Source organism: Macaca nemestrina, chromosome 15 (assembly GCF_043159975.1).
Source record: "Macaca nemestrina isolate mMacNem1 chromosome 15, mMacNem.hap1, whole genome shotgun sequence".
Lineage (NCBI taxonomy): Eukaryota > Metazoa > Chordata > Mammalia > Primates > Cercopithecidae > Macaca > Macaca nemestrina.
This window is the reverse complement of record NC_092139.1, coordinates 59,924,875-59,943,830: the sequence shown is the minus strand read 5'-3', so window position 1 is coordinate 59,943,830 and position 18,956 is coordinate 59,924,875. Positions and strand designations below refer to the sequence as shown.

Sequence of the window (18,956 nt, the reverse complement as noted above, 5' to 3'; positions counted from 1 at the left end):
GAGTCAGTACAGAAGGATCACTGGTCCAAGCCAGGTCTTAACATCCATTGGTTTTTCTGCCCTTGGTGTGATTGGTCAACTCCGTAATAGTGGACACTCACATTATCTACTTTAATGAGATATTTATGAGTAAATTTAGTCACAAACTAAGACGTAGTTGAGATGCCCAGAATTATAAGCCCTAAGGAGCAGGAAAACTAAGAAGCAAAATTAAGACTTAATAACATTTGCTGAAAACTATAACATTTGCATATTAGAACCTATGAACAAAATATGCATTGGGTTTTATTTTGGATTCCAAGATAATTTTAGTTATAATGTTTAGGAACAGATTATTTCTTTGCTTTACTATTTCTCTGAGCATTTAAAAAATGTTATCTTGTTAAATCTTTGTAACAACCTAGTGAAAGAAGGTAGCAAAGTCCTCACTTTGTTGAAGAAGATAAGCAAGTCATCCAAGAACAAATAGCAGCTGTTCATTATGGAGCTAGGACTTAAGCAGAGTTGGAACGCTTTCTATTATGTCATGCTAATGCAAGCTAATTTACTGGGTCACACTGCTCTCGATTTATGAGCATTTCACCCTACATTTTTGTCTTCTTTACTTAGAAGCTTCAAGAGAAGTTTGTAGAATGTACTCATAAGTGGATGGGATAATACTGTTAAGTTCTGATATTATGATATTGTTTGAAATACTCTAAGAATTTTACATTTGGTAAGTGTTTTACATCAGTATTAAAATAGTAATTTGGTTTATTACATTTTTATACATAGAATTTGCCAATTACTTTCTGACTATGAAGAAAAACAGATGCTAAAAATCTCTTCTGAAAACAGCAATCCAGGTAACCCTTGTGATAGTGAATTACTTTAGGTCAGTTGTCCCTGATCTTTTTGGTACCAGGGACCAGTTTTGTGGAAGACAGTCTTTCTATGGGCTGGGGGAAGGTGGGGATAGTTTCAGGATTATTCAGTCATGTTACATTTATTGTGCTACTTTATTTATATTATTATTATATTGTAATATATAATGAAATAATTATACAACTTACCATCATGTAGAATCTGTGGAAGATCTGAGGTTGTTTTTCTGCAACTAGATGGTCTCATCTGGGGGCAACATGAGACAGTGACAGATCATCAGGCATTAGATTCTCATATGAAGCACACAACCTAGATCCCTCGGGTGGGCAGTTCACAACAGGGTTCATGCTCCAATGAGTATCTAGTGCTATCACTGATCTAGGAAGGGGCAGAGTTCAGGCAATAATATGAGCCATTATTATTGGTTGGCTGTAAGTACAGGTGAAGCTTCCCTGGTTTGCTTACTGCTCACCTCTTCCTGTGTGGTGTGGTTCATAATAATCCATGGGTTCATAATAATCCATGGACTGCTACCGGTCTGTAGCATGGGAGTTGAGGACCCCTGCTCTGGGTGGTCCTACCATAGATAAAAAAGTAAAAGTAAGGAACTTTTGATCTCAAAAGAATGCTGGAGCAAAGTTATGTTACATATGCTTGTCCCAACAAGGTCTCACTATTACTGACTTCATTCCTCCTCATTTGAAGTTGGAAAGAGACACATTTACTTTGTTGGAGGAAGATGTGCTCTTCTACCTGCTGGTTAGTTGTCATGATAACAGCAATTTTGTTAGAACAAATGCTCTGCTACCATTTGCCAAAAGATTGTCATAATAAATATACAAATTTCTCAACTCTAGGCTCAGGAGATTATAATAAAATTAGAAAAATGTTTCACAATAACAAAAATGCTAGTATGCTACCTGGTTGTGGACACCTAATACATTGTATAACCCAAACGATATGAGAACACCTTTAATTTAGCCATCAATTTATCAAAGAACTTTTATAAGTTTGGTTTTATAAGTTGCAGGAGATAAAGATGGAGCAGATGTAGTTTTGATCCTTAAGGTGCTCATAATAGAGCTGTCTCTATTTCATTTCTGTGCTTTTTCAATAAAATTTACAAAGAAAATATTTCCATTTATGTTTTCACTTCACTTAACAAATAACTATTGAATGTCTTTTAGATACTAAGCATTTTTCTAATGCAATAGAACACATTAAAAACACAGACAGGAGTTTGTTATTATCATTGTCATTATTTTTTTATTTTACTACTTTATTCAGTTCTTACTGTATGCTAGATGCCCACTGGAAGCTTATAATTTATTATATATTGATTATGTGCCAGACATAAGTGATGAGGAAGGAAAGTTTTGGTAAAAAAAAAAAAAAAAGTAGGTATGATTCAAGGGAAGCATGCAGAGTGAGAAGAAGTTTTCTAGGTAAAGAAGCAGAAGAATAATGTTTGACAGAAGGAACATGCAACAAGATTGTGTGTTGGCCAGAAGGAACATCTAAGGAGATTGCCTGTTTGGCAGGAAGGGCAGCAAGTGCAAAAGACAAGATGCTTGAGTGAACTTTGCAGGGTTTCTGAGCAGTTCAGTTCTGCTAGCACCAAAAGTGTGAGATACCAGAGGTTGGGAATGAGGTGAATACTTAGGTAAGGCAAGTTTATGACAGACTTTTTAATACTACAGAAATGAGTAGATTTTATCCTGTGGGCCATGGGAAGTTTACCAGGTAGAATGCTTTGGACTGCAAATACTGATGAACAGTGGTGAAAACAGTAGGAACCAGAGTTGTTTTGTTTGTTCAGTGATATCCTAGGGATCACTCTTGTCCCTCTTTCTGTGCTGTCGACAGTGTTTTATTCATGTCTCCTTTCATGGTTGGGTAATCTGCAACAGCTCCAAACATCTTGTTCTCACAACACAACATCTCGAGGGCTTCTTTTCTTCACCTGTGTTTTCTAAACAGGGAGAAAACTTAGAAACACACAAGGGGCTTCCTGTAACATTTCATTGGCTGTGTTACACTACCTGCTCATTCCCAAACCAGGCACTGGGAATGCAAATATGTGATTAGCTTAGAATTAACGTTTCTCTTTCTGAGGCTGAGGAGGGAGATTGGGATAATAAACATCCCAATAGACTTGTGTTTCTTCTGCAAGAAAGAATAAGGAATGGCTATTGGTAGGGAGTCGACAAGGTTTGCTGCAGGGGCTCATTGGAGATATGGGAGCAGGGGAGTCACAAGATTAAATGTGAGTATTAAGGCATTCTGGTTATGGTGTAAAATGGGTTAGCAAGCTTTTCCTGTAAAGGACCAGGTGGGAAATATTTTAGACTATGTGGTCTCTGTTATAACTACTTACTCCTGCTGTTGTCTGCTGTTGTAGAGTGAAAGCCACCATGATTCTATGTAAGCAAACAGGCATGACTGAGCTCCTATAAAACTTTATTTACAAGCCATAAGGCAGATTTAATTTGGACTGTGGCCTATAGTTTCCTGGGATTGGTGGAAGGTTACCATGGAAAGAAACCAGGAGACAAAGGAAGCTTTTGCAATAGTCAGCTATAGTTTCTGTCACACATCCTTGGACTAGTATCAATGTATTATAAGGTTTTTACCCATCCATGGTGGAATAAAGTTAGGAATCTCAGTTACTCATTTTAATATGTTGGTCTTTGTTTTTATGGTGTTATGCCTTTTTATTTGTTTTGCTTAATTTTTTCATGTAAGAACTAACATTAGTAGTTGATGGTTTTCTTTTAAATAGAAGCCATTTTGTAAAGTTTATGTTCCCAGTGGCAGTGGGAATATAAAGCAGAGGCAGAAGAGAGGTATAGTCCATATGATTTAGTGATAATTGAATGAGAAAGGCTTGGGGGACTGAGAGAAATGTCAGATGATTTACAGGTTTCCAGGTCATACACTAGTATTTAACCTGGACATGAGGAAGGAGTAGGAAATTTTCTGGTGAATACAGAAGAGCAAAGAGCTGCAGGTCAGCAGAAATGACCATTTTTTTCCTATGCATGTTTAATGGAATATTCATGTAGTATATTTTGAGTAGGTAATTGGATAACCAGCATTTATAACTCACATCCTACTACTTTGACTCTCAGTAACAAGACTTATCAAAGATCAAAGAATCTGAAAGTTGATGAAAATGCCCATGTGTATCACCATCAGTGACCGAAAGTCAGCATCCACAGAACACAGAATTGGGATAGGTGAACTTAATAGATAAAGATGAATATCAGAATTGTGTTCCTCTTAGGGAATGATAGTCTCCATGACCTGTGTGAGTCACGGCTGCCAGAAAAGAAAGAGAGCAAGGAGTGTATTAAAGAAGCACAGCAAATTCAGTCCTAGAGTGCCCTGCTTGACTTCATGTCATAGTTCTGATTTCTAAAATACTATTTTCTGCAAAATATGCTTTCTGTTTTTCCCCTCTTGTAGCCTGCAACCAAACAGAATCCCTTCAGTGGGACATTTTTGTGTTCTTCCTTTAAAAACAGCAACATATAAATAACAAAAAGAAGTAAGAGAAAGAGTGTTTTTTTATAGGCTAGTATTTAACGTAAACTTGAGAGTGAGTACCAAGATTATACTTAGAATTTACAGACCGGGTAGGAAGACGAGATAGAAATCTGAAGATTACTGACTCAAACACAATGTAGTTTCATTGCTTTATTGTCACATCTCTGAATTCACAACTGTGAATTATATTCATATGCACTATAACTTTAGAAAGCACCTTCCCAAACCAAATATTAAGTGATTTATTATAATTTCTTTGACTTATTATAGAATTGACTTTCCAAGTGTTCATGAGAATTATTGAGAATTTGCTACATAGTAACATCTCAGCTGTGTCCACAAGAGCTATCTGTTACCTTGTCTTAATGACTATTGGCTCACTAGGAATATTGGTTTTGGCATTAAAATTATATTTTTCTAAATGCAGATAGGACCAGGGATCACTCTTGAACATTAATGTCCAAGCATCTTAAAATTACACATCAGGTTTCATAATCTGACTTCTGCCCCACTCTCCATCTTTAGCCCTTTTCCCTGTGCGCCCTTTCTCTGGCATTACTGAGCTGCTGGTAATGTCCTACTCACTCGTTCACTCTTTCAGGCCTCACTCCTGCTCTTGCTGCTGTGTGGAATGCTGTTACCCTTTTCTTCCCTCTACTGCTTTTAATCTGCCTAGCCTCAATATTTCAGTCTGTGCTTGGGCATGTGTTCTAGAAAAGCCATCCCTGATATGCTTTATTTTCATTGTTTTTAAACCCTAATGCCTAGCATGTATGTGGCAGGACTCAATAAGAAATTTCTGAGTAAAATAAAGACTGTTTTTACAAAGATGATGTGCAAGACTGTTCTCTGCAGTCTTGGAGCAGAGGGGACAGACATGTGGGGGAATAATGTACAGTTCAGGTGGTAAAGATTCGGTAGAAAAATCAGTGAAGTCAGAAGGCAGCCTCAAGAAGGAGGTACCTTTTTATCTGGGGAAAGACATGCAGAATCAAGGAAGACTTCACATATCATTGTTTTAAAAGATGAAAATAAGGCCAGTTGTTGTGTCTCACAACTGTAATCCCAGCATTTTGGGGGGCTGGAGGAGGTGGATCACAAGGTCAAAAGATCAGGAACATCCCGGCCAATCATGAAACACCATCTCTACTACAAATATGAAAATTAGCTGGGCATAATGGTGCATGCCTGTAATCCCATTTTCTTGGGAGACTGAGACAGGAGAATCACTTGAACCAGGGAGTCAGAGGTTGCAGTGAGCTGAGATTGTGCCACTGCACTCCAGCCTGGTGACAGAGAAAGACCCTGGCTCAAAAAAAAAAAAAAAAAAAAGAAGAAGAAGAAGAAAAAAAGAAAAGAAAAGAAATTTGTCAGAATAGTAGAGGAAACATTTTAGATATTAGGAAGACATTGTGCACTAATAAAGGTGTCAGTAGTAGTTTTGGAAATCATCTATAAGGTACTATTGTTGCAGAAAACAGGAGGCAGGAGAGACCCAGCGGGTGAAACAGGATTTTATTTAGGTGCACACCAGTTCAGTGGATTTGCATCCAAATGCTGAGTCCTGAACAAAGACAGAGCCTAGCTTATAAAGGCAAGCTTACAGAAGCAGAACAAAGGCAGTTAATCATATAGTGACAGTTTTGCAACCTCAGCATAGCTTGTGACTTTGCAACTACATTGAAGGAAAAGAGGAACTTGCAAAATATATGCATTTGTACAAATAGCTATGAGTAAATGCTGAGGGGAAGGGGAGACGATAAAGGAATTTGTTTTCTGAACCTTGCTCTGGGATGTCTGGACCCATACCTGTGGGCTCTGGCTTCTTGGACAGGGTCAACACAACCTTACCTGGGCCCTGCCTGTTACTATCCTTAAAGTCAGAGTAGCTAAGTGCAGGAAAACTTGTTTCTCTTTAAAACTAAATTTCCTTTCCATTACATTTACTGCTTCATGATTAGGATGTGGAGAACAACATACTGTGTTACCTTATATGTTTCTACTGTATTTTAAAGTTGTGTTTCTGGTGGTTTTGTTCATTTATGTTGGGTGGATGAATTTGTGAGTGAATCTCATCAGGCGTCTCCCCAAGTGGTTTGTTGAAGTCTTAGAGAGTGATTTCCTAAGTAACTATTTCATGAAACACTAAACACTCAATTTATGAGATAAAATAAAATGTTGTCTTAAATCTATTTTTATAAATGCAATAGTTTTTAACTGTTCTAAGTGGTTCATTTTAACTGAATATATGGATTTCTCAACAGAACAAGACTTAAAGCTGACATCAGAGGAAGAATCACAAAGGCTTAAAGGCAGTGAAAATAGCCAGCCAGAGGCATGGAAAATTTTACATTTAAATGTTTGATTTAATGCTGTTTTCTTTGCTTTAATAATATTAGGCAGTCCAAATGAAATTATCTTTCAGACTAGGTTTTGAGAATCAATAGATTCTTTTTTCTAAGAACTTTTTAATAGATTCATAAAATTTAATAAATTCAGCAATCTCATTAACAGAAGAATCAATAGATTCCAAGTTAGCATTTGAAACTTAACTTAAAAAACATAACCACTATAAACTTTAAAGTACTCTTATTTTACAATATTCTTATTTAAAATATTCTTATCTGCCTTTTTGATTAGCTTATAGGTAATCTTTCCTTTTGGAATAGAGGCAAAAGAAATTCCAGAACTTTGTTCTTTTATTCTTACAACACCCTGACATGATAAAGAAAGTAACATCAATTATTGGATTATATTATTAAGCAATAGAATTATGAACAATGTAACACTGATGGTCCCTGAGCTGGATTCGTGGTTGAAGAGTAATCATGGCCAGTGATTGAAAATCTGCAGTTTTATATTGCAGTCACTGATAGCAAGGTGAAAGATATATTCTGCCTTGTGATCTCTCATTGACCTCAGCGTTTCTCTTCAGGGAGGGAACCAGGTCATAAAAGCAACCCAAATGCCTATTACAAGAATCGTATCTTGCAGAATGGGACCTTTGGTGTTAGTGCAGAAACACAATAACATTTGAACTTACTGCAGTTGCAGAAAATCAGTACAGATTATTAAAATTTTTATCCACTGTCATTAGTACACATTAGAATATATTAGAACTGGACTTAAGCAGATAAACTAGATACATAACACTATCGTATTACAACATATAATTTCAATTAAAATTTAAGAATTTGCATTTCTTTCTGTTTGGTGTTGATTTCAGCTCCTAATAATTGAAAGCATGCCTACAATCCAGTTAGTAATCTGTAGAGGCTCACTGGTTAGGGTTTGGTGAGGTAAACTCTTTTCAAGTGAGGAAGACTTTGCAACACTACAAATCATCCGCTGATGAATTTTTGGCAGATTTAACACGTAACAAATTAAGTGGAGTCCAAACAAATGGTGACAAAGTTAAGTTTGCTGGTTCATGTTTATCTTCTCCGGTTGGCTAAGGTGAATTATTTTTCTCATGTTAGTCAGAAGCCAGTGATGTGGCAGTAGCTGAACGTAGATTAAAAAGTTAATTTTTAATTTTAATTAATTATTTTAACAGTTAAATTTTAATTTTAATTATTTTCTAATTTTTCATTGTCTATACTTGATTACTTAAAATAAAATTATTTTTAAAACACACATTCCAAAAGAGGAAACATCACAGAATTACAACAAGCAAATTAACCTTCTATTTTTTCATTTGCAGGAAATGTCTCAAGAACCGGAAATAAACAAGGATTGTGATAGAGAGGTATACCATTATATTCAAATGTTTCTGTTGAATTAGATTTTTACATTATGTTGTTTAATAAAGTGTTGTAAGTATAGGCATACATGATCCTATCATGTAAGTAGCATAAATCATCAGTGAAAAATTTAATATTTAACTCAGAAAGGATTCTGTAGATTGAGTTTTAAAGAGATACAGACCCCAGAGATATTCTTTCATTATTATGGAATAATCCTGAATGGTGCCGTAAAGTGCTAGGTCATGTGACTTTAGGAGCTTTGGATCAATCATTTTATCTTTCTTGGTTTTAATCTGATTATCAATAGTTAATGTGGCTAAAGAAGATCATTTCTTATTCTGTGTATCTTCCAGCTAGAAAATTGTATGGCTATGGAATGTGAAATTTGGGGAGCATCTTATTTTCTGGGCATCCACGCTTGTACCTCAGCAGTTTTGCTCTGCTCCTTGTGTTGTGGTGAACTTTGGTTCCCATGTTTCAGTGAGAACCATCATGTTTTTGATATCCCAGGGACCAAATGAAAAAAAAATGATCAAAGGCAGTGGGGGAGAAGAATATCTCAGTGCAGAAAAGGGCAATCTTCCTTTCTATTCCTGAAGCCCCACAGTGTCTCATCCTCTAAATCTGACTGCTTAATGTGAGATCTAGGTGGTAAAGACAGAAGAAGACACATTTTGCATCTTTGTCTTTTTATTTGTGTGTTCCCACGAGTCAAATGGGATAAATATATATATAAGATTCTGAAGAGTCATTGGGAATAAAAGCACAAAATGAAGGAGGGCCCTTTTTGAATTTTGAAAAATTCTATTTTATTCAGTCAAACAGAAATGAAGCAAATTTTACAATGATATGATAATTACATCTTAAAATTAGAGGGTAATTGTTCTGTATATATGATCAAACTTAAGTGTGAAATATTTTTAATGACTACAATAATGACAAACTGAGTCAATTGATAAAATCAATTAAAAAGGTTCTTTTTATTCAATAAAGTGAATATCCTTAATATCCTTAATATCAAACTTCCACTCAAGGCTGAAGAAGACATGAAGAAGCACGGAAGTAATAATATGGGATTACCAGAAAACCTGACTAATGATGCCGCTGCTGGCAATGGTGATGATGGATTAATTCCACAAAGCAAGAGCAGAACACCTGAAAGTCAGCAATTTCCTGACACTGAGAATGAAGAGTATCACAGGTAAGCCTATGGCAACATTTAATAGGAGACAGCCATATGCTGTCAAACTAATCCTAATTTGGGCTAATATTCGTGATTAAAAATTTTATATTTTTCCTAGGATATTCAGCCTTGCCTGGTAATCAGAAAAATGAAAATCAGCAAAAAATGAGTTACCATTTTTTCCAGTCATTTATTTATTTGAAAAATAACGAGTATTGGCAAATGTGAGGGGAAAGGAATTTCTTTACATTTTAGTGAACTTTTATTTTAGCTTCAGAGGTACATGTGCAGTTTGTTATATAGGTAAACTGTATCATGGAAGTTTGGGCTACAGATTATTTCATCAGCCACATAATAAGCAAAATACCCAAAAGGTAGTTTTTTGGTCATCTCTCTCCAGCCATGCTCCACCCTCAAGTAGACCCTTTTGCCTGTTATTCTCCTCTTTGTGTCCATGAGTTCTCATTGTTTAGTTTCCACTAAATGAGTAAGAATATGTGGCATTTGATTTTCTGTTTCTGCATTAGTTTGCTTAGAATAGTGGCCGCCAGCTCCATCTGTGTTGCTGCAAAGGAAATGGTCTCATTGAAAAAGACATGTCGAACACTGTTGGTAAATGCATTTCGAACATTAATTGAGTAGCATATTCACACACACATATATAACATAGTAAGGATATATATGTATATTAAGGATACTTGTATAGATTTGTTACGTATATACTTACATATAAGAACATTTATTACAGCATCATTATATCAAAAGATGGATCCTTATCAGTAGGAATTTATCATTATTAAAAGCAAATCCTTACCAATAGGAAATAGCTCAATTTTCATTCCCAGAAAATAATGTAGTATGGAACCATTTTTTACAAATGAGGTTAGATCTAGAGTATACAGATTATTTCACAATTAAAATGTATTTAAAACCTTTACTTTGATAACACATCTTAAGATAATTTTGTTAGAATTCTTGTAATATCTGCTGTGTTGCCAATGGAAGCTGCATGCTCCATTGACACTGTACCTTGATTGCTAGTTATTAAATTTTTGTTGTCAGTGCCTGAGTGCTGAAATATTGGATCTTCAATCTGAGTATTGCCAAGGGATTGTATGGGGATCTATATTTAATATAAACATTTCAGTATATTGGGTAAAACTTTTATTAAAATGTATCAAAGGATCTTTCATCTACTAAACCAGGATTTGGTCAGATTTTTTTGCAAAGAGTCAGTTAGTAAATATTTTAGGCTTTGCAGACTGTATATATAATTTTGAGACAGGGTCTCTGTTGCCCAGGCTGGAGTGCGGTTTTGTGATCATGGCTCACTGCAGCCTCAACTTTCTGGGCTCTAGTGATCCTCCGACCTCAGCCTCTCTGCTAGCTGGGACCACAGGTGTGCAACATCACACCCAGCTAATTGACTCTGTGAACTGTAGAGTGAATAAGCGTGGCTGGGTTCCAAGATACTTGACTTACAAAAACAGGCAGTGGGATTTGGCCCACAGGTGCTAATGTGCTGGCCTTGTGCTAAAAGGAAGGTGCTGCTAATGCAGTAACTCTTATTCATAAAAGTGTCCTGCATGTGTGACATTATCCTTCCTTTTAGAAAAGGATATATTTCAGTATTCACCACACCACATTTTTCCACAGTGACTTCATATAATTTTTAAAATTTCATTTGTAACATAAGACTATTTTCTGCATTTCTGCCACTTTATTCCTGTTAATAGAACTCAGTAGTTTACTGTGATCAATTACTTTGTATATTTGATGAGTATCAACTGTTCTAGAATTGGCTGATTTTTATCAAGCCAGAAATACTCTCCTTGAAACGTTTAGTGTTTCTTGGTCTTTATGTATAAGCATGAACAAAGTGATATTCAGCTTATGGAATCTAGAATTGTTTAAGGTGACTTTTAGTTCTATAGTTTTAAGGATTTAACACCTCAGTCTGGCATTTTTAATGCCACATGTCTATAATTTTATAACTTTTAAAATATATAATTGTTATGTAAAATTTGAAGACTACACCTGTTATATAAAATTAGAAATTAATTGTCTATTATTTTCCATGACTGTGGAAGAAAATTACAACATTCTCAGCCATGACTTCTAAGTATGATGTCCTTAAAAGAACTGTCTAAGTATGATGTCCTTAAAAGAACTCATGAACTCAATTATCTTTTCATTCACTCTTGATCTCACACCAGTAAGTCTTCAGTTTCAGTACTCTTCCAACGTTGTTTTTCCTCAAGATTATCACTAATTTTTTTCTGTAATAAATCTAGGCATTTTTCGTACACTTCATTTTATTTAATCTGTTAGCAGAATTTGAGCCAATGGAGGACATCTCCCCTCTAACAGCATCTTCAACTTGGCTTCCAGGACCTCAGTCCCTCAGGCTTTTCCTCCTGCCTTTCTAATCCATTCATCATGGCCTCTTTTGCTTGCTCCTCCTCATCTTTCTCCATTTGGACATTGTTTTTTCCGAGGGCTCAGTCCTCAATCTTCTCTCTCATGACTTTTTCTTTTTTTGAGACAGAGTTTCACTCTGTCACCCCGGCTGGAGTTCAGTGGTGTGATCTCGGCTCACTGCAACCTCCACCTCCTGGGTTCAAGTGATTCTCCTGCCTCAGCCTCCTGAGTAGCTGGCATTACAGGTTGGTGCCACCATGCTCGGCTAATTTTTGTATTTTTAGTAGACACAGCATTTCCCTATGTTGGCCAGCCTGGTCTCAAACTCCTGACCTCAGGTGATCTCTCTGCCTTGGCCTCACAAAGTGTTGGGGTTGCAGGCATGAGCCACTGCACCCAGCCCCTCGTGACTTTTTCTACCGTGTATATGCTAGTGATTTCCAAATGTATGTCTCTGGCTCAGATCTCTCTCCCTAATTCCAGATTTCCATATGAGCCTGCCTACTTGATATCTCTATTTGGTTAGCTATTGGGTATCACACACTTGTCAGACCCAAAATTGGGCTACTGATGGCCTTCCTGAAATTTACCCCTCATGTAGTCTTTCCTACTTTGGTTAAGGGCAACTCTTCCAGTTGCTCTGCCAAAAATCTCGTTGTCATTCTTGACTCATCTCTCTCTCCATCTCTGACACCTTACATCTATTCTCTCAGTAAATCTTGTCAGGTCTATCTGAAGAATATGTCCAGAAGCCAGTCATATCTTCTACATCTGAGCCACCCTCATCTGCAGTCTACATGAGTGTCATAGACTGGTAATTGATAGTCCTGGCTTTTAAAAACTTCCCTTTTCATCAATTCTTAACTCAGTGGATGTACTTAAAATATAAGTCAAATTGTGTCAGTCCTGTGCCCCAGCCCTTCTGATTGCCTCCCATTTCACTCTGAGTATGTGTCAAATTTCCTCCTAATTATCTCCCTTGCTCTGCTTTAGCCACACTGAACTTCTTGCCATCCCTTCTCTACCCCTAGTGCTTAAAGACTCCAAGCACACCTCTGTACTTGGAAGTTCCCTGTGTCTGGAATGCTTTTTCCCCAGATATCCTCCTAGCTTACTCTTTCCAGTCCTTCAGTTCTTTATTTAAAACCTCCTTTCTGCTAAGAAGTAGAAAAAGGGTAAAAAGAAACACATTATGGAACAACCACTTTCTGAGGAAGAACCATGCACTACCCAGATGCATCATGCTTAAGATTCAACTGGGAGTGTACCAGGGAGGCTCTCTAATGTAACCAAGGGAAGGTTCAATGAAACAAAGTGATTTATCATCTCTAACTTCAAATCCATTTGTATCTTGACATCAACACTCTTAACCTTATATCATCATTTCTTAGAGTCTTTGATATACAAATAAAAGGTTTTTTTGTATTAGAAAGAAAGAAATCCCCTTTCTCAGCAGAGACTTTTCTGACCATCCCAACTTTCCCACCACCCTCCCCATCAAACACATAAACATTTCATTTTCCTGCTTTAGTTTTTTCTCCTCTAACGTACTGTATATTTTGTCTTCTCTGTCTGTTGTTATTGTGTGTTTATCTCACTCTCATGAATAAGGATTTTATTTTTCACTACTATATCCTCACTGCCTAGAAAAAGGCCTAGCGTATTGGATGTAGCTACCTAATTAATCCTTATTAAATGAGTGAATGGAGTTTATCCTGGGTATGTTGTTTGATTGATTCTCACTTTAAAATTTTGACATGGGTCATTCTATTAGTTTTGTCTGGTAATTATATGCATTTTAATAATTGTTTTGGCTTTTTATAATAAGCTACATTCTTTATATTAATTTTTTTATTTAGGGAGAAAAGCCCAATATTGTGGTTATTCATTATTTATTCTTTTATTTGTAATCATAATTGTAATTATGGTAAACTGAGTCAGAGGAATTGCAAACTTTACTAGTATTTTATTTGATTTGATTTTTGAAATAGAGTCTCATTCTATCGCCCAGGCTGGAGTGCAGTGGTGGGGTCTCAGTTCACTGCACCCTCCGCCTCCTGGGTTCATGTATTTCTCCTGCCTTAGTCTCCTGAGGAGCTGGGATTACAGCAGCATGCCACCACACCTGGCTAATTTCTGTATTTTTAGTAGAGACTACTAATTTCACTTTGTTGGGCAGGCTGGTCTCGAACTCTTTACCTCAGGTGATCCACCCACTTTGGCCCTTCAAAGTGCTAGGATTACAGGCATGAGCCACTGCACCTGGCCACCTGCTTTAAAAAAAAAAAAAAATGGGGTGGCACATTTAATGGACTTACAAATTCTTTTCAAGGGATTATGAACCTTTGGTATTTGAAATAAAAAGACAGAGTTGGAAATTTTTTGCTTCCTATAGTAAGAGGAATACTGGTCCGGCACTGGCTATTCTGATGGAGCAGGTGCTGCTGCTTGGCTGTATTTCAGAAGCAAGCTGCTCACATCTGTATTGGTTGGTGAGCAAGACCAGTGGTCATTGATTGGTTGATTAGATTTCAAACTGGCTCTGGGTGGCTTCTTGTTACCATTGGTACAGGTCATTTCTTTCCTAAGTTACACTCAACTTTAACTGAACATTTTCTGTTTAAAAGTTGCCTTCAATTAACTATGTTCAAAATGAAACTATTTTATATTCCAGAATTTTAGACCTCATTTTAAAATTGTGGTCACGATGAATTGGTTAATAATAGCTCTCAGGAAGATCTATTTACATTTTTTAAAATACATATTTCTTTGCATAATTTATTCCTTAAAATTAATTGCCTTGTTTCTGTTATTGGTATTTCTAGAAGCTTTTGTTCAAGTCCTAACATAAACTCCAGTAGGAGGTTTTAGTCTCTTTGTCAGTTAATATATGTATATGGTAGTGATATTCTCTTTTTAAATTCCTTTTCTTGTTCACTGTCTTCTCTGTACAATAACAGTAATATTCTTATGCATTTTTACCTCATTAAAAATAATTACAGTTTTCAGGTCATGTGATGCCAACATGTTTGTTCCTTTTGCTTGGTGTGTGTGCTGCCATTCAGGCTCTGTTGTGGTTCTACATGAATGGCAGCTTTTTAAAATAACTCTGTGAAGAATGACATTGGTACTTGGATAGAAATTGTATTGGATCTGTAGACTTCTTTGGGCACTATGATCATTTTCACAATATCAGTGCTTTCAGTCCAGGAACATAGGATGTATGTTCATTTATTTGTGTCATCTCTGATTTTCTTCAGTTGTGTTTTCCAGTTATCCTTTTATAGTTGACTCACCTCCTTCGTTACATATTTTCCTAGGTATTTTACTCTTTTGCAGCCATTGTCAAAGGGACTGGGTTCTTGATGTGACTCGCAACTTGGTTGTAGGTAGTGTATAGTGGTACTACTCATTGGTATTTGTACATTTTGTAGCCTCTGAGACTTTACTGAATTCATTTATCAAGTCTAGGAGTGTTTTGTAGGAGTCTTTAGGGTTTTCTAGGGATAAGATCATATCATTGGTGAAGAGATAATTTGACTTTCTTTTTTCCAATTTGGATGTCCTTTATTTCTCTTGCCCAATTGCTCTGCCTAGGACTTCCCAGTTTTATTCTTAACATGCATGAAATAAAAGTAAAATCAAAAGTGATTAATGATTACTTTATTTCACATCTCTGTCGCATACACAGATAAAATTAATTCAAAGTTGTATGTTAAAAACACAATATTAGACCCTGTTTTGTTCCAAAAGGAATTTCTAAGTTGTCTATAAAATACAGAGGAATCAAGAATATAAGTGAAAAGTGTTTCCCAAAAATAAATATAAAAAGTATGGGTTAACACAGGGCTTCCCAATCCCCAGGCCATGGACCAGTACCAGTCCCTGGACTGTTAGGACCTGGACCACAGAGCAGGAGGCTAGTGGCAGGTGAGCAAGCAAAGTTACATCTGTTTAAAGCCACTCTCTGTCACTCACATTACTGCCTGAGCTCCTCTTCCTGTCAGATCGGTGGTGGCATTGGATTGTCATAGGAGTGTGACTCAAACCCTGTTGTAAGCTGCTTACACAGGGTATCTAGGTTGTTCACTCCTTATGAGAATCTAATGCTTTATGATCTGTCACCATCTACTGTCACCCCCAGATGGGACCATCTAGTTGCAGGAAAACAAGCTGAGGCTCCCACTGATTCTACATTATGGTGAGCTATGTAATTATTTCATTATATATAAGTAATAATAGAAATAATATGCACAATGAATGTTATGTGCTTGAGTCATCCTGCAACCATCCCCCAACTCAGGTCTACAGAAAAATTACCTTCCACAAAACCAGTCCCTGGTGCCAACATGGTTGGGGAGAACTGGGTTAAGAGATGTGAGACCCCTTTGCCTTGTCTTGGATTAATGTGCAGTTATGCATTGTGTGAATGACATCTGATGGCACCATGTTGCCCTGTAGATCATTTTAGGGACACCTCCAGTATTTCATGAAAATCAAAATTTCTTCTAGTGATGAACAAAATGATACCCAGAAGCAAGTTTCGGAAGAACAGAATGCTGGAATATCACAAGAAGAGATTCTGACTGGTAAACAAGAGCAGATGGAAGTGGCTGAAAAGAAAATGAATTCTGAGGTATTTTCTTTAGTCATTTTCAAATGTTTTAATATGTGTATTTATTTAAAAGACAACTTTATGTATTTTGGAAAGTACACAGGATTTTTAAAACAGAAGTGCAATGTTTAGATGCCTACATGTACATTGTGGAAGGGTACAATGCTTAAACAGTTATGAATAAATGCAATTCTTATAACTGACTGTAAAAATATTAGAAAAGTAGTATATTGATAAAACTTTCTTCAGAAAAAGGAACTTAAAGAACTTTAAGAAATTGCTTCTGTCCAAATATATGCATAGCTAAGGTTCTTACAATGGTGTAGTTGATAGATTAGATATCAGAGAATAAACCCAATTTAAAAAATATACTCAAGCATATTAATCTTATATTTTATGCATTTGGGTTTTTTATAATTCAGAGAAAGGCTTTTCCAATTCTGAAATTCTAAAAATCCTCTAGTGACTTATTTTTCATGGTCTTTAAATAAGTATTTCAACTTTTTGGAATTTACACATTTTTACATTTGAAGTTTTGTCCAACTTTTTTCCAGTTAAATATCCACTATGGGAATTCTTTCCTTATACAAATATAAATGTCATACTTTAATTTCAGAAGAAATCATGATATGTCATTCTCTTGAGTGCTAATTAAAAGTTCCCTTTGTTTACTTAGGTTTCTCTTACCAATAAGAAAGAAAAAGATCTCTTGCATGAAAATCGCATGTTGCAGGAAGAAATTGCCATGCTGAGACTGGAAGTAGACAGAATAAAACAGCAGAGCCAGCTAAGGGAAAAGAAACTTTTGGAGGAAATTCAAAGTGTGAAAGCAAAGAAAGATAAAATTCTAAAGGCTGTAAAATTAAGGGAGGATCATTAACAAAAATCAGCATTTAAGTACAGTGGACAGCTTAGCATTTTGACAACTGAGAATAATGATAAACTTCTTAAGGCTGTAAAATTGAATGAGGAAGCATTAGCAAAAATCAGTATTTCAGTAGAGTGGACAGCTTAGCATTTTGACCGCTGAGAATGCTCAGTTCTGAACTGCAGAATGTAAGACACAGCTAGGAAACACTGGAAATGGAAATCCTATCATGTCGTTTTAGACTGACTACTGCCCTACATGACTGTGATCAATGTCAAATAGATGAAACAGACTTCTTTACAGAGAACAAACACGAACAGGTTTATTTACAGGAAAAAATGAATTCTCATATATCTAACCTAAAAGATAACAGTGAGATGCTTTCTGAACAACTCTAATGTTGACAGCAAAATTAACAGCCTAAACATTAAGCTGCATCACACAGGATAAATTCTGAGAGACAAGATGGGGCAGGCCCCCATCTTTCCTGTTCAGACAACTTAGTCATTCTAGTGTGTGGGCTTTGGAGACTACAAACCCATCAAGGGCAGAAGAGATCCTGTGGCACGGCACAGCTGCTTTACCAAATCATGGCCAGACTGCTTCTGTAAGCAGGCCCTGATCCTGTTCCTCATCACTGGACAGGACCTCCCACCTGAGGCCTCTAGCTACCCCCACCAGTGTTCCCTGGCCAACGGAGATTTGAAACCTTCCTGGGACAGAGTTCCCAGAGAGAGGGGAGGGCCACCACCTTTGCTGTTTGGGCACCTAGCCGTTCTGGCCCATGGGCTTTGGAGAGCCCAAGCTGACCAGGGGTGGAAGTGGTGTCTCAGTGCAGCACAGCCACCCTCCAAAAACGTGGCCAGACTCTTGTTTAAGTCAGTCTCCGACCACATTTGTAAACACTGGGTGCAGGCTTTCAACCAGGGTCTCCAGCCACCTTCACTGCTGTTCTCTGGCTGACAGAGGTTTCAGACCTCCCTGAGTCAGAGCTCCAGGGGAAGGACCAGAATGTCATCTTTGACGTTTGGACAACTTAGCCATTTCAGTCTTCAAGTTTCAGAGTGTCTGAGGCAACCAGGGGCTGAAGTGAACCCCCAGCACAGCATAGCCACTCTACAAAAATGTGACCAGACTTCTTTTTTAAGCAAGTCCCTGTTCCTGTTCCTCCTGACTGTTCAGGACTTCTCAACTTGCCTCCAGCCACATCCTACAGGTGTGTACAGATTGGCAACTGGTTCATACCTCTGAGGTGCAGAGCTCCCAGAGGAAGGGGCAGGCTATCATCTTTGCCTTTTTGCAGACTTCACTGCTGATACCTTCAGGCACTGGAAAATAGGAGGCCATTGGGGACTGGAGTGGACCCCCAGCATACCACAGCAGCCCCACAGAAAAGTGGCCAGACTGTTATGTGGGTGCCCATTTCCATATCTCCTCAATGGGTAGGCCCTCCTGGCAGGGTCTCCAGCCAGCCCCCCACTGGAACTATCAAGCCTGTAGCAACTTGGCAATTCCCTGGACTGAGCTTCCAGGAGCAACTGAAATCCTCTCTGCCGCTGCCTCTGCAGTGGAACTGCCCTTGCTTCCCTCAGAATATCAAGGGAGCAAAGACCCTAAGTGCCATATCGACACCTCCAACAAGCTGCAGTTGACCCAAGGAACACACCAGTCCATTTCCCACAGGTACAACACACCCTGCACTGTTCATCA

The 18,956-nt window shown here is 37.3% G+C and overlaps 1 protein-coding gene across 1 annotated transcript in view; it reads left to right on the top strand.

Annotated features, from left to right (window-relative positions):
• Nucleotides 1-18,627, top strand: part of LOC139358357 (POTE ankyrin domain family member G-like) — a 30,527-nt gene extending 11,900 nt beyond the window's left edge. Inside the window, exons 6-11 of the mRNA XM_071078907.1 lie at nucleotides 775-845; nucleotides 6,678-6,748; nucleotides 8,117-8,161; nucleotides 9,194-9,360; nucleotides 16,276-16,399; nucleotides 17,055-18,627. Of these exons, the coding sequence (XP_070935008.1) occupies nucleotides 775-845; nucleotides 6,678-6,748; nucleotides 8,117-8,161; nucleotides 9,194-9,360; nucleotides 16,276-16,399; nucleotides 17,055-17,258 (682 nt within the window). The 3' untranslated portion in view covers nucleotides 17,259-18,627. The remainder of the gene's footprint in view (nucleotides 1-774; nucleotides 846-6,677; nucleotides 6,749-8,116; nucleotides 8,162-9,193; nucleotides 9,361-16,275; nucleotides 16,400-17,054) is intronic.
• The last annotated feature ends 329 nt before the right edge of the window (nucleotides 18,628-18,956 follow it).